This window comes from Humulus lupulus, chromosome 4 (assembly GCF_963169125.1).
Source record: "Humulus lupulus chromosome 4, drHumLupu1.1, whole genome shotgun sequence".
Lineage (NCBI taxonomy): Eukaryota > Viridiplantae > Streptophyta > Magnoliopsida > Rosales > Cannabaceae > Humulus > Humulus lupulus.
The window spans coordinates 244,998,618-245,012,608 of NC_084796.1; the positions used below are offsets into that span (position 1 = coordinate 244,998,618).

A 13,991-nucleotide genomic window follows, 5' to 3' on the forward strand; every position below is an offset into this window, starting at 1 on the left:
TTTTCAAGCAAAAAAAATGATAAATCATAATTAGTGAAAATACTCAATAAATAATTTTAATTTCAAAAAATAATTATAATTTTATAAATTACAATAAAACCAAGATAAGAATATTTTATTGAATTTTTTTATTAAAATTAAATAAAGGGTTAATTTTAGTAGATTTTGTAAAATGAAAAGTATTATTTAAAATAAAAAAAAATAAAACTTGATTTATAGTTAAAAAATATTGGACTAAAATAATATATATTTTTTATTTATTAGGTCTAAAATTCTTCAATTAAAAAGTTATAATTTATTTAGTATTCATTTTAAACCGATAAATATATAAAAATATTATGACCAAAAAAATGCCAATAATTTTCACTAGAGACTAGAGAGTACCATCTCACTCACTCCACTCGCTCCTGCATAATTCTTCTAGAGCGAGAAGAAGACGACCCATAGCGAATTTAGGAAGATGGATACCAAACCAACTGAGATCAGCAGCACAAAGATGTTTGGAGGATTCAACAAGAGATACAAGCATTTCAGTCCAACTCTCGGTTGCTCCATGACCTTCCACATCTACTTCCCTCCTCATTCTCCTTCCCACAAATTTCCTGTAAGTAATCCTTATCTTCAATTTTCTCACATACCCATTTCCCTTTTTATGCCAATATGGGAACTTGGCGTCTGGATTTTCATAAAGCTGCAATTTTATTAGATGGGGTTGTGTTATTTGGAGAAATTGTATGGTTTTTGTTGGGACTCTGTACTGTCACTTTGTTTTGGGTGATAATTAATGAAGTTGGGATGGTCTGGATTTGCGTGTTAGAATTTGATCTTTTTCTTTTCGTTATATATGTGTGTGACTATAAATTTAGTTCCCGAGGGAAGACTTGGTGGGTTTCGGTTGAAATTGACTCAAAATTTGAATAAAGGAAATATTTATGTGAAAAATGTGATCTTACCCAGATGCTAAAGAAGACAAAATGTAGAGCATTATGACTGTTATTTACCAGAGATCGGTTAAAGCATTTGTGTTATTGTGTATACTTTTCTATGTAATTTTTTATAGAAGATATTTATAAATTCCCAGCAAAGTGCTTCTTGCGTAATGACATGTGATGATTATACAGTGCCATTGCAAAAAGAAGAAGATTGACATATTATTTCTCATTAGTTTGTGATCATCGTTTCATCTGCTAAGTATGCCACGATCAAATGGAATAAGGAGGCCAATTGCGATTAATTGTTCAATTGGTTTTGTTATGATTTAGGGGGGTATGTGTGTGTGGAAGGGGAAGAATTTGAATGGGTGTGTGGTTTCTCGTTGAAGGATTTTGGAAGTGTTTTTCTTGCTCTTGTGAAGTTTTCCCCTCCACATTTAAACTATACCAGCTTTTATGTATCACAATGTAATTACATCATGTAAAAGTTTTCATTTTTTCAACGAACAGGTGCTTTACTGGCTCTCAGGCCTCACCTGCTCAGATGAGAATTTTATAATAAAGTCTGGAGCACAACGTGCAGCTTCAAGAGAGGGTGTTGCTCTGATTGCTCCTGACACATCTCCAAGTAAGCAACTTTTTTCATTTTTCTTTCTCTGAATTGGAATGACATATTTTGGCAGCAGCATTACCAAAGCAGCCAAAACTTCAATATATTTTAACACTGTTAAAGTTCTCTGCTTTTCTTATTGCTTTGGAATAGCATAAAACTATGTGGAGTGTCTTTAATTTGTTATTTGTAAAAAAAAAAAAACGAACATCCTTGCTCAATTTAACTAATTGCATGAAAGATTCCCCAAAACTTGTGTTTCAATAGGGCAAGTAAAACACATACATGGATAAGAAAGAAACACTTGATTTCTATACCCAATATAGTCTATTATTGATCAGTAAAATTTATCAGCTTATGATACCTTGTTATATCTTTTCTTGTCCACTGCATTAAGATAATTTGGTAGAATAACTATAAGCACCTTTCCTATTTCATGGTACCTCATAGAAACTGTAGAGTACAAACTTGGGTAATATGAAAACTCATCCAAAAGTTAGCCGTTCTTCATTTTATTATGCATTGGATTGCCATGTGTGCTTTAGTAGTCATGCCCTGACTGTGGAGTATGTTTTATTGACTATTTTTTCATGCTGTTTTTCTTTTTCTTTTTTTCTAAATTTATAGGAGGCCTGAATGTGGAAGGAGAGGCAGATAGCTGGGATTTTGGTGTAGGTAGGCTACAGAAAGCTGTTATTTTCATTCTGTATAAGATTTTCTGATATTTAATTGTCATACTTCCTTGGAAAAACTTTTGGTTGTTCATCTTGCATCATTGCATTGTCCTTCATGCGCCTCTTTGTGCAGTATGAGCAATTGTTATTGCTGATGAATTATTCTGTGTCTTCAAATTTTGCAATAAGCATTGAGAGTGTACTCATGTCATATGATAGGATTGGGTGCTCTCATTTTAATTTTTATTTTAATATTCGGTTATATCAACTTGTCTAATGTCTACTAGGGCCCAACTTTCGGTATGGTTCTTCCTATTATCAAGTGAAATTTTGGACTTTTCAATTAAACTTTTCCTATAAAAGTAAAAGTGCAATCGAAGATGGAGATTACTGATAAAGGCATTTTCTCCCTACCAAAGGTTTGTTTATCATTTCGCATATAAGACACTCTGAACTATGATGATTTTAAAGTCAGACTTCGCAAACAAAGCATTAGATCATTTCATGAAAACAATATAAAGAAAAGGTATACAAGCTTTGTTAGGAATTGAGCTTTTAGATCACCATCGAAGCCGTCAATGTGTTCTGTTATTTATCTGTCATTATTTTCTTTTAACCAGGTGCTGGATTTTATCTCAATGCTACGCAAGAGAAGTGGAAGAACTGGCGTATGTATGATTATGTTGTGAAGGAGTTGCCAAACCTTGTGAAAGAAAATTTTCCAGAGCTTGATACTTCACGTGCATCGATATCTGGTCATTCAATGGGTGGGCATGGTGCTCTAACAATCTACCTTAAAAATCTTGACAAGTATAAGGTAATAACATTATTGGGGGCTCTTAAAGGGGTTGATATTTAGCTATTTATCTGAAGCTCTTTGATTTATTTTGTGAGTTTAAAATTCTTGTGTTTCTGTATAGAAGTTGCTTAAGCACCTGACAACTTGGAGAAACAACTAAAATGTTCTTTTTTTTTTGTATCATAATGCATTGCGACTGGAAAGTTGTTGTTGCCATAGAACAACTTAGAAACTGATTCTGTTTTTTAATGTCTTGGTATATTTTCTGATTATTTGTATTCCAGTCAGTATCAGCCTTTGCACCCATTGTGAATCCCACAAATTGTCCTTGGGGCCAGAAAGCTTTCACAAATTATCTCGGTAGCAACAAAGCTGATTGGGAGGTTAGTTGCTTAAAAATCTAACAAATGCAACATTTCTGGAGTTTGAAGTATATGTACTTTATAATACAATTGTTAAATGCAGGAATATGACGCGACTAACCTTGTAGCAAAGTTCCGTGATGTGTCAGCAACAATTCTAATTGATCAGGTACTATCTGATGTCAAATATTTAATTTTCATTTATACATGACTGGAGCTGTTTGTGTTGTTATGTAGTACATAATGCATCTTCTTTTTCTTTTGTCTAAATATTCCCAAGTTCATCATTAAAAACTTGTCGCTAAACTTGTGGGCTGTTTTTATTTTGGGGAATGTAACTAGTCATAAAGTCTCAAAAGTTTTTGAGCTGGAATTTTATCATTCTAGAATTACTACAGATAAAAATCTCTTAGAAACAGATGTATTTCATGGCTCTCTTCATATACTAGGAGTGAAGTACAATTTTAGTGACCCTATGTGACATTATCTTTATGAATACTGAGTATTTGAGGGTTGTTATTTGGTATTTAAACGAAGCAATAATAAAGTTCCATTCAAACAGAAAACAAGTTACCCTGTGTGTTTGTTCTGACAAATTTGACATCATTTTTTTTTAGAGAATTGCTAAGGGGCACTACTGGTGCCCAACAGTAGGTGGCATACCGCTATTGGTGCAATCCAATATTGGGTCCCACTTATTTGAATTTAATAAGAATTATGAGGTATCGCTAACCAATCATGAGGCGACACCTCATGTGGTGTTGGACATCTTAAGGTGCAAAATAGCTAACACTTTTTTTTTTTAAATACCCCTGCTTCTTTTATGCAGGGAGAGGATGACAAGTTCTTGCCCGATCAGTTACTGTCGCACAAGTTCCAAGAGGCATGCAAGGCTGCTAATGTTCCACTGCTACTGCGAATGCAGCCCGGATATGATCACTCTTATTATTTCATTGCCACCTTCATAGATGATCACATTAGCCACCATGTTCAAGCTCTTAACCTCCCATGAAGGTTACCAAACCCCGGAAACCTCGGTCGACTATAGCCTATATATCTGTTTCGTCTGTGTTTGAGTTGGTTTTCGGGTGAGAACTATTATGGTGTAAAACAAATCTACCCGCTTGTAGTAAAGGAGTTGCTAGAGTTACTCATGTTTGTGGTGTGAATTGGAGCTTAAGCCTTGTCAGTGGTACTTTTCTACATGGTTACCTAGCTATTTACATCTTCCATTCTGTCTATTGTAGTTCTTATGAAAACTCTTTTTTAGCAATAATTCTTGGATATAATATGAGTGTTACAATCCAAGGATTGGGGGGAAACTAATGATAACACTGGAGTTCAACTATATAATCTCAATCAAATCACAGTTATTTATTTTATGAGAGATTACATCCAAATACTCTCCATGTGACTCAAGTAGCAGCAATGCAATCACTATCACTGCACAATCTATTTCCAAAACAAAATTACAAGAATTTCCCCAAAACTAATGTAGAGTTTGGTTGATTGGAATGGGTGTAGGAATGGAATGACTTTTCCTAAGGTTGATCCATTCGCTTGTTTGGTTTGGTTTTTGTAATCGAAAACCAAATTCCTTAATCAAATGAGTTGAATAATGATTCATATCCAAGACTATATATATTATTCCTTATTTACCCCTCTTTCTAATTATAAATATTGTGTAAGTAAGCTCTACTCTAATGGTTGATTGTTTTAACATACTAAAAAAATGACATAATATACATTTTTTGAAATACAAAATTAAACTTTAAATTTTAAATTATTTAAAATATAACATTGTTTAACGCCCAAACGTGACTTCCACTTAGCGGTCGTCGTAGTATAGATGGGCGGTCGATTCCACAAGGAGGTAAAGAAACAAGTTAATCAATAAATAAATGTTAGCGATAAATAATATGAAGAAAATAGAACAAGTGAGATTTTTGTTGTTTTTGAAATTTAAAGATTAGAAATAAAAATAGAATAAAGTGTGATGTATCAATAGGTAACAAATAGGAAGGATCAAGAGTCACCAATATGCATACTTATTTATTTGGATATTTGATTCACAAAAATTACACAAATGGATAGTTCACATCCCAACTATTCATTTGGAAGATTTAACATTAAAGCACAAATATATTTCACAAAAATGCATTCAAGTGATTAATATTCTTTACCATGAAATGATGAGAAAAATCTTATGAGAAATCTAAAAATGACATTATACCATTGGTAATAATGCAATAAAATATTAGACATAAAACCTAGCACAAATATTACTTTTACTATTTATAAAATACATAGAAAGAGCATGACTAATTCTATATAGATTTTAGCAAAAGTACATATATATGAGTGAGATGGAGAAAATGATAAAGATATTATCTATATTATTTTCACTAATTTGATAATACATAGAAAGTGCATGACAAAATCTATATACTATTAGTAAACATAAATATAGATAATAAGATGAAGAAGTAGAGATGAAAGAAAATAAATCACTAAAATATATAAACCTTAAGCACATGGTGAATCAAAAATACCAAACAAAGTCATAGTGCATATAGGATCATCCTAACCTTCCTAAGAAGGTTAGTCTATTATGCTAGACATTCTCGTGAAATTCTAGAGAGAAAATATGAGAAATGAGACTAAAATTTGGTAGAGTTTTGCTACCTAAAAATTACATACCAAATGTGAAGAAAGTGTCTCTATTTATAGATGGAGAAAATGACTAAAAAGAAATTAAACAACAATTTGGGGTTTACAAAATAAATCTGAAATATTAATAATAAAATATGATTTTGAAAAATCAAATCTTATTATAAATATTAGCCTAGTTATTTTGGTATATGGTCAAATACCATTTTTCAAAAGCACAAAAAAAGATGAGCTTTAAAGCTCAAAATGGCAATTTTGCAAGGCCCAATGTGCACAAAAAATTGGGCCAAGGGTGGCTGGTGGCAGCTAGTCCATTGACCAATCCCAGCCAATCAAAGCATGCCACGTCGATAGGTGGAGCTGGCTGGTTGGGTCTTGGAGTTGTGGGCCTTCAGAGGTGATTGGGAGAGCTGGCCTTGCTGGAGCTGGCTTTGGGCCTTGGAGTTGTACGTTGGGCTTGGTGAAACAATGCATTTGGGTCAATGCATTTGGGAAGGAGGCTGAAGGAGGATTGATGGAGGCTGCTGAAGGGAATTGGCACGTGCACACAAAATGGCTGAGTTGAAGGAGCTGCCTGGGATGCGTGGCAGGCGGTGGTGGTGACACGTGGCGGCTGGGCAAAGAGAAGAGAAAGCTTGTGCTGGGCTTGGGCCGAAAAAATGGCCTCATTCACTTCAAAAATGCCACATTCCCTTTTGTTTTTTTCTTTCAAATTTAACTTTCTTTATTCTTTCTTTTTTTCTTTATGCCAAAATATCAATTAATTCCTACAAAATAACAATAAATTAAATCATGATCAAATATTTTCATCCGTAAAATATATCATATTAATTAAATGAAAATAATAATCAAAACTTAATTTATTTTGTCATTTAAGATCAATAAAAGTGCACTTTTCACCTCTAATCAGTCATCGAAACATAATGCGCATACCTAGCAATAATAGCTCTCATCATGCATGCAAATAAATTCAAGTAAATAATTATGGGGTCCTGCATCTGAATAGAAGACTAATGAGTCATACTCTGAGGACCTGCTTCTTGGATAAATGACTAATAAGTCAATCTCGGAATGGGTGACTAATGAGTCACACCCTGCATAGGTGACTTATGAGTCACACTCTGTATAGATGACTAATAAGTCATACCCTGTGTAGATGACTAATGAGTCTATCTCTGTCTAGGTGACTAATGAGTCACACTCTATATAGGTGACTAATAAGTCACACTCTGTATAGGAGACTAATGAATCTTACTCTTTATAGGCAACTAATGAGTCATGCTCTGTATAGATGACTAATAAGCCAATCTATGTATGGATGACTAATGAGTCATACCCTGTATAGGTGACTAATGAGTCACACTCTGTATTAGTGACTAATAGGTCACACTCGGTATTAGTGACTAATAAGTCACACTCTATATAGATGACTAATAAGTCAACCTCTGGAGGTCCCTACCCTCCTAGCCATGTGACATGTAGGTCACCTTAGCCTTTCTGGCTCTGGCTCTAATTAACTAGCCCTTAGACTAGACAAGCGCTTATGAGTTTCATCGACCTTAGGGTCGGTCCGACATTAATGCTCGTTCGAGTAATTCAATGCAGATGTCGATTAGATCTAACCTTTGTTGGCTTGCGTTGTGCTCGCTAAAGCCGTTCCTGACTTATAAGTCAGCACTGTGTGACCAGTGCTCAGTACCACCGCCGAACTTGACTAATGAGTCACAGCTTCACAGTTGATATTGACACCATTTCCAATCTCTGACTAATAAGTTAGTGCTTCCTCATTTAGGTAATACAAACATACATATATCATATGTCAAATATTCAGATATAAGGCATTTGGCATGGTCAATCAATAATCAAAAGCATAATTATAGTCATGCACAATTACAGAGACTCAAGTTCTGATCAATCCCATAATCAACATTCATGCCATGCCCTAATCTCATGTATCTTATGCATTTCCAACGCAGTCAATGTCCACACATATAGAGCACTCAACATGCCTCATGAATAACCAAGCATGTCACAAATGGGGTGGAGTTTTCTTACCTCTGGTTCGAGCGAGAATTAGAACAAGAATGACCCTTGAGAATGATCGATCCTTTATCCTTTAGCGATCACCTAGTCATAAACAAATACTAGCTCCGATTAATAACAATCAACAATAATAGGGTCTTGATCTAAACCCCACTCTCGGGACCCCGAAATGTACCCACACGGTGAGTAGATTCGATCCCGGGCCTTAAGGATTGAAACCTCGAGCCAAAAACCCTTAAAAACACTCAAACCGTGATTCTGGAGGAACAGAGTAGCGCTACAGTACTGCTCCCTAGCGCTACAGCGCTGCTCCTTAGCGCCCCAGTGATTAGTGCTCAAAAATGCAAATTAATTAGTTTTAAAGTGTAAAATAAATTAAGTTTTAATTTATATTTTCATGAATTTATTGTAATATATTTTATAATTGAAAATATTAATATTAATTTTAATTTAATTTATGTTTAATTTTCAGGAAATAAATTGCATTTGAACACTAATAAAAATGGAGAATAGAGAAATAGTTAAAACTGAAAAAGAAAATGAAGAAAGTGGTATTTTTGAAGAAATGAGGTTCAGCCCATTTGGCTCAAGCCCAAATATGGCCACTGCCATTTTTCTTTCCTTATCCAACCGCCAGGTGTCATCGACAGAAGCCGCCACGCGTCCCAGGAGAACCCAGCCAGCCACCCAGCGCACGCCACCTGTCCGCCTGCTTCAGCATCACCTTGCCTCCCTCAGCCCAACGTGACTTCAACAGCAGCTCCCTCACAGCCCTTTCAGCCGAGGCCCAATATGCCTAATGAAGGCCAGCCTCCATCAGCCATTCCTCAATCCTCTCACGTTCAGCACTTCGGCCCAGCCTTTATCAAGCATTTCCCAGCTGCCACAACACAGGCTCGTGACCCAATAGCATCTTCCAGCAGCTTGCCTACGTGGCACTCTCTCATTGGCTGAAAATGGGTCAAAACCCTCTTGTGTCACCAGCCATGTTTTGTGGGTATTGGGCTTTGTAAATTACTATTTTGAGCTTTAAAGATCATGTTTTTATGGTATTTTATAAAAAGAGCATTTTGACTATACACAAAAATAGCTAGGATAATATTAATAATAAGATTTGATTTTTCAAAATCATATTTTATTATTAATATATATTTCAGATTTATTTTGTAAACCCCATTTTGTTGTTTAATTTCTTTTTAGTCCTTTTCCCCATCTATAAATAGGGACACTTTCTTCACATTTGGTATGTAATTTTTAGAGTAGAGAAACTATAGCAAAATTTCCACTCACTTTCTTCTCATATTTTCTTTTTAGAATTTTGTGAGAATCATGAGCATAATGGCATAATCTTCCTAGGAAGGTTAGGGATGATTCCATATGCTAGTGATGTTATTTTGCTACTTTGATTTACTATGTTCTTAATGTAATATATTTGAGTTATTTATGTTCTTTCATCTCTATCTTTATTTTGTTATCTCTATCTACTTATGCTAATAGTATATAGGATTAGTCATGCTATTTCTATGTGCTTCTAATTAGTAAAAGTAATATTGATACATAATTTTATGTCTAATCTTCTATTACATTATTGTCTTTGGGTATTTTGTCATTTTTAGATTTTTCATAAGATTAACATTGTGCTTTTAAAGTAAAGAACTTTATAACTCAAATGGACTTTTGTTGGAAAAAATATATGGACTTTAATGTTAGATTTTCCAAGTAAATGTTGAGATGTGAACTATTTACTTGTGTATTTTTGTAAATCAAGTAACCAAGTAACTAAACAAGCATATGGATGATTTTTGAAACCTTTCATTTTCTCAAACTCTTGATTGCATCTTACCTTTATTTCACTTATCTCATTTTATCACTTTATCAAAAAGAAAATACCAAAATCTCAAACCTCTTTCCATTTACAATTTTATTTATTTCTTGTTACTAATTTTTTGTGTTATTTTCTACTAATCTTTTGATTTTAGGTTACCTCCTTGTGGATTGACCGCCCGATTATACTACAACCACCGCTTAGTGGTTGTCACTTTTTGGGCGTTAAACACCCAGCGCTATACTCAGAACCCCAAACCGCCCATCAGCAAACCTGTGTAGCGCTATAGCGCCCTATGATGGGCGCTGTAGCGCTACCCCCAGACTGATGCTCCCCTGAAACCTCCTTCTTCTACTCCTTCAATTCTAACTTGATTCCAATGCTTCCAAATCCCAATTTTGATGCCAAATGGACCCAAAAACCATCCTCACATGCCCCAAGCATCACAACCACAAGAGCCCTAGCCAAAACGCCAATCAATTCCCAACTTTCTAACTCAAAAACCAGCTGAAACTTAACTAAGAAAACAGAGCAAAAGCAAGAGTTCTAATGGCTAAAAACTCACCTCAATCTCAACAACACACCCTCTTCAATGGTGGAGCATAACCCTAGCTTATCCCAGCTTGGTTCCTTAGCTTGGTTCCTCAAAAAGAGCTTGAAAATTCAAAGAGAAAAATAAGGTTAAAGAGGTACGGGAGAAGAGGAAGAGATGCTCTATTTTTGACAAGTTTCTATAGCCTAAAATGACTTATATCTATCCTAGGGGTGAAAAGACCAAAATACCCCTAAGTCAATTAAGGATTTCTAAAGGCTCCCACGGGCAAAATTGGTATTTCCCACTTATCTCGTTAATTATAATTAACGCTCTCCAATTCCCGCTATTCTCAATATTCTCAAACACCAATAATTCATATCCCGTTACCCTTTTATTCCCGGCAACGCTCTAATCATTAAAACACCTCGAGACTCATCCCGAGCCCCGAACTTAAACCTGTTATGAATATACCGCTAATTAATATTCCATGATCATCTCATGCCGAATAGCTCGAACAAATCCACATTATAATGTGGTCTCAACAATTTTTCACCAACATGCATAAAAATATACAATTACGCCCTCAACGGGCCAAATTACCAAAGCACCCCTGTAACGAAATGTGGACCCACATGCATGCATTTAACATCATATTATAATATAATTCACATAAACATGCATATAACCACTTAATAACGTAATAAATCAATTATGACCCTCCCAGCCTCCTAATCAAGGTCTTGAACCTTATTAGGAATTTTGGGGCATTACATATACATATCTATATGTGTCTATTTTTATCTTCATTGCCGATTCATTTATTATTTTGGTGTATGGTTTTCTTTTGATTTTGTGTATTAAAATGAGTTTTCTAACCATTGAAACTCAACTTTCGATTCGTTCATACACATTCATGGCCGATTTTTTTATTTTTATATTGATGATCATTTTTTAGTTGTTTTTTTATGCAAAATAATCCCATGAATCACTTCATAGAAGGTTTTTGTAATGACCCAACTACTCTAGACTCTTGGACCATTAACGAAACTATACATACAAATTCTTACTAAAACTTACATTTGCAAAAATACCATAAATTTATTAGAAACTTGTAGAAACAAAAGTTACTTTCATAAAATAAGTAGGATATGGGTACCCATTGTCTTTAAAACAAAACATAACTTAAAGTGAAAATGAGTTACATAGAAAGTGCGGAAAAATACATGTAAAACCATAAAAAGGTAAAACAAGACTACATCCTCGAAAGATCGAACTCTCGACTCCTTGAATCCATTCACCATCGATACACAATCTCCAAGCATCCACGAACCTCACCGCCACTAATAGCTATTTTCCTGCACATAAAACAAAAAGGAATGAGCCTAATGCCCAGCAAGGAAAATCTAACACATAGTCATAAACATAAAATTTCATAATAAACATAAAGACATATCGTAACACTTATTACATACACTTATTATAATGACCATTATTACTTGGGGTCCCATAGACTAAACAAGTCATATGCCCATGGGATTAGTGGGGTCCTACTAGCTAAGTAGGTCATATGCCCATAACCCGTTTGGGGTCTTGTTAGTCATATGGGTCATATGCCCAAGCCTACAAACATACATATTCATAACATATTTCATAACATAACACATAAGATAACATAAGCATAAAACATATAGATTCTATCCTATTTTCCTTACCAAAGTTACCGGGATGTGAGGACAGAGTTGGGACTTTTGGAACACTCCTAAAACCATATATAACAGGGTGAGTCTAATGAAGAAAAAGAGATGAAATGAAAGGAATGGAAAGACTAAACCATTGAAAGTCACACTTACCAAAACTTATGTGCTCAAGAACTTAGATTCCCTAACCAAGATAAGAATGAGGTTAGAAGACTGAGTAGAAGACTAAGAGAAGGGAAACATAACATAAAACCAATGAACTAGAGTGTGTTGAATACCTTGAGGACTTGTAGATCAATCTAACCCTCGAATCGAAATACTATGAAATCTTTCTTCCCAAAGTGTTTGATAAGCTTAAGATGATTAAGCTTATGATTTCCCCACCCAAGTGTTTAACTCTCACACTCTCCTAGCACTTGCAGCTTCTGAACTTAGAGTAAAAGGTGAATAATGGCTGGGTACTAGGTCCTATTTATAGAGTTTGGGAATGACGGAATCTTAATTTTACTTGAATAAAAATAATAGATTTTTAGGTGAAAATAATTTGAATAATCGTTCAGCAGAGGCTGAAGACTCGTTCAAAAGATGCTGGATTTATGAAGAAGTTGAATGGCTGAAAGGAAAAAGAATTTAAAAACATTTGAATTATGCTGAAGGAGGCGATATATCGCCCCCTGTAGGCGATATATCGCCTGGGCCAATATGCCCGAGGCGACCGTGCATCGTCTCGTGTTTTCCGTATCTACGTGCTGCGATATATCGCCCCCTATAGCTGCGATATATCGGCACACGCTGATTAATTAAAAACGAAATTACACATTTTTAGCTAAGTTTGAATGGAGTAAACAGCCTTGACTAAGCCCTCAACGTATTCAAAGCTGCTGACTGACCCTATTGCATTCAAACTTTACTCCGTATTAAATTTAATCCTCAAAATACTTAATCTTTAATCACCCATTCATAACATGTGCTTAAAATCCTATTGGTCCTCATCTAAACCTTATAAATATTATCCTTAATATCAGTCATATAATCAAACCTTAGGTTATACTTAATATTCTTAAACTATAGGTTAAACTTAGAAAATCTATAAGTACTACTATGAGTGTCCAAATTATTCCCGGTCTGAACCAAAAATCCACAGTTACAAAGATAACACTATACATACTATAATACTACTATCTAACTAGCTAAGTAAAGTTCTTGGACTCTACAATTCTCCCTTACTAAAAATAATTTCGTCCTCGAAATTTACTTATCAAATAACTCCGGATACCGGCCTTGCATGTCCTCCTCCAACTCCCTCGTTGCCTTTCGTTCAGAACTATTACTCCATAGGACTTTGACTATAGGAAAGCTCTTGGACCGTAACTACTTCATCCCCCCCATCTAGGATGCTAACCAGTCGTTCCTCGTAACTTAAGTCTTTCTGGAGTGCTATTGTATCGTACTTGAGGACGTGAGATGGGTTTGACACATATTTGCGTAACCTCGAGATGTGGAACACGTTGTGACTATTGCCTAGTGCAGGCGGTAGGGCTAGTCTATACGCAACTACTCCCACTTTGTCCAATATCTAAAATGGACCTATGAATCGGGGACTAAGCTTGCCTTTCTTTTCGAACCACTTGACACCTTTCTTAGGAGATATCTTAAGGAAGACTTGATCTCCAACTTGGAACTCCACATTGCGTCGCTTGGTATCCGCATAGCTTTTCTGATGGCTTTGAGCAGCAAGCATACGCTGTCTAATAAGTGCTACTGCTTCTTGAGCTTGTCTAACAGCTTCGGGCCCTAGAAGCTGCCTTTTCTCCTACCTTGTCCCAGTGCAACAGTGATCGGCA

At 35.1% G+C, this 13,991-nt stretch overlaps 1 protein-coding gene across 1 annotated transcript; it reads left to right on the forward strand.

Moving 5' to 3' along the window:
• Positions 1 to 359: 359 nt before the first annotated feature.
• On the forward strand, positions 360 to 4,759 carry LOC133831511 (S-formylglutathione hydrolase). The gene is made up of 7 exons (XM_062261850.1): positions 360 to 604; positions 1,443 to 1,560; positions 2,170 to 2,217; positions 2,837 to 3,033; positions 3,300 to 3,398; positions 3,481 to 3,546; positions 4,207 to 4,759. Exons 1-7 carry the CDS (start codon positions 461 to 463, stop codon positions 4,387 to 4,389), a joined length of 855 nt encoding a protein of 284 aa, XP_062117834.1. The 5' UTR covers positions 360 to 460; the 3' UTR covers positions 4,390 to 4,759.
• Positions 4,760 to 13,991: the final 9,232 nt, after the last annotated feature.

What these genes read in the sequence shown, in the direction of transcription:
- LOC133831511 (XM_062261850.1), top strand. Translation starts at nt 461, where the DNA reads ATGGATACCAAACCAACTGAGATCAGCAGCACAAAGATGTTTGGAGGA. An exon ending in TGCTCCTGACACATCTCCAA is followed by an intron (nt 1,561 to 2,169) that starts GTAAGCAACTTT and finishes CTAAATTTATAG; the next exon opens with GAGGCCTGAATGTGGAAGGA. An exon ending in CAACAATTCTAATTGATCAG is followed by an intron (nt 3,547 to 4,206) that starts GTACTATCTGAT and finishes TCTTTTATGCAG; the next exon opens with GGAGAGGATGACAAGTTCTT.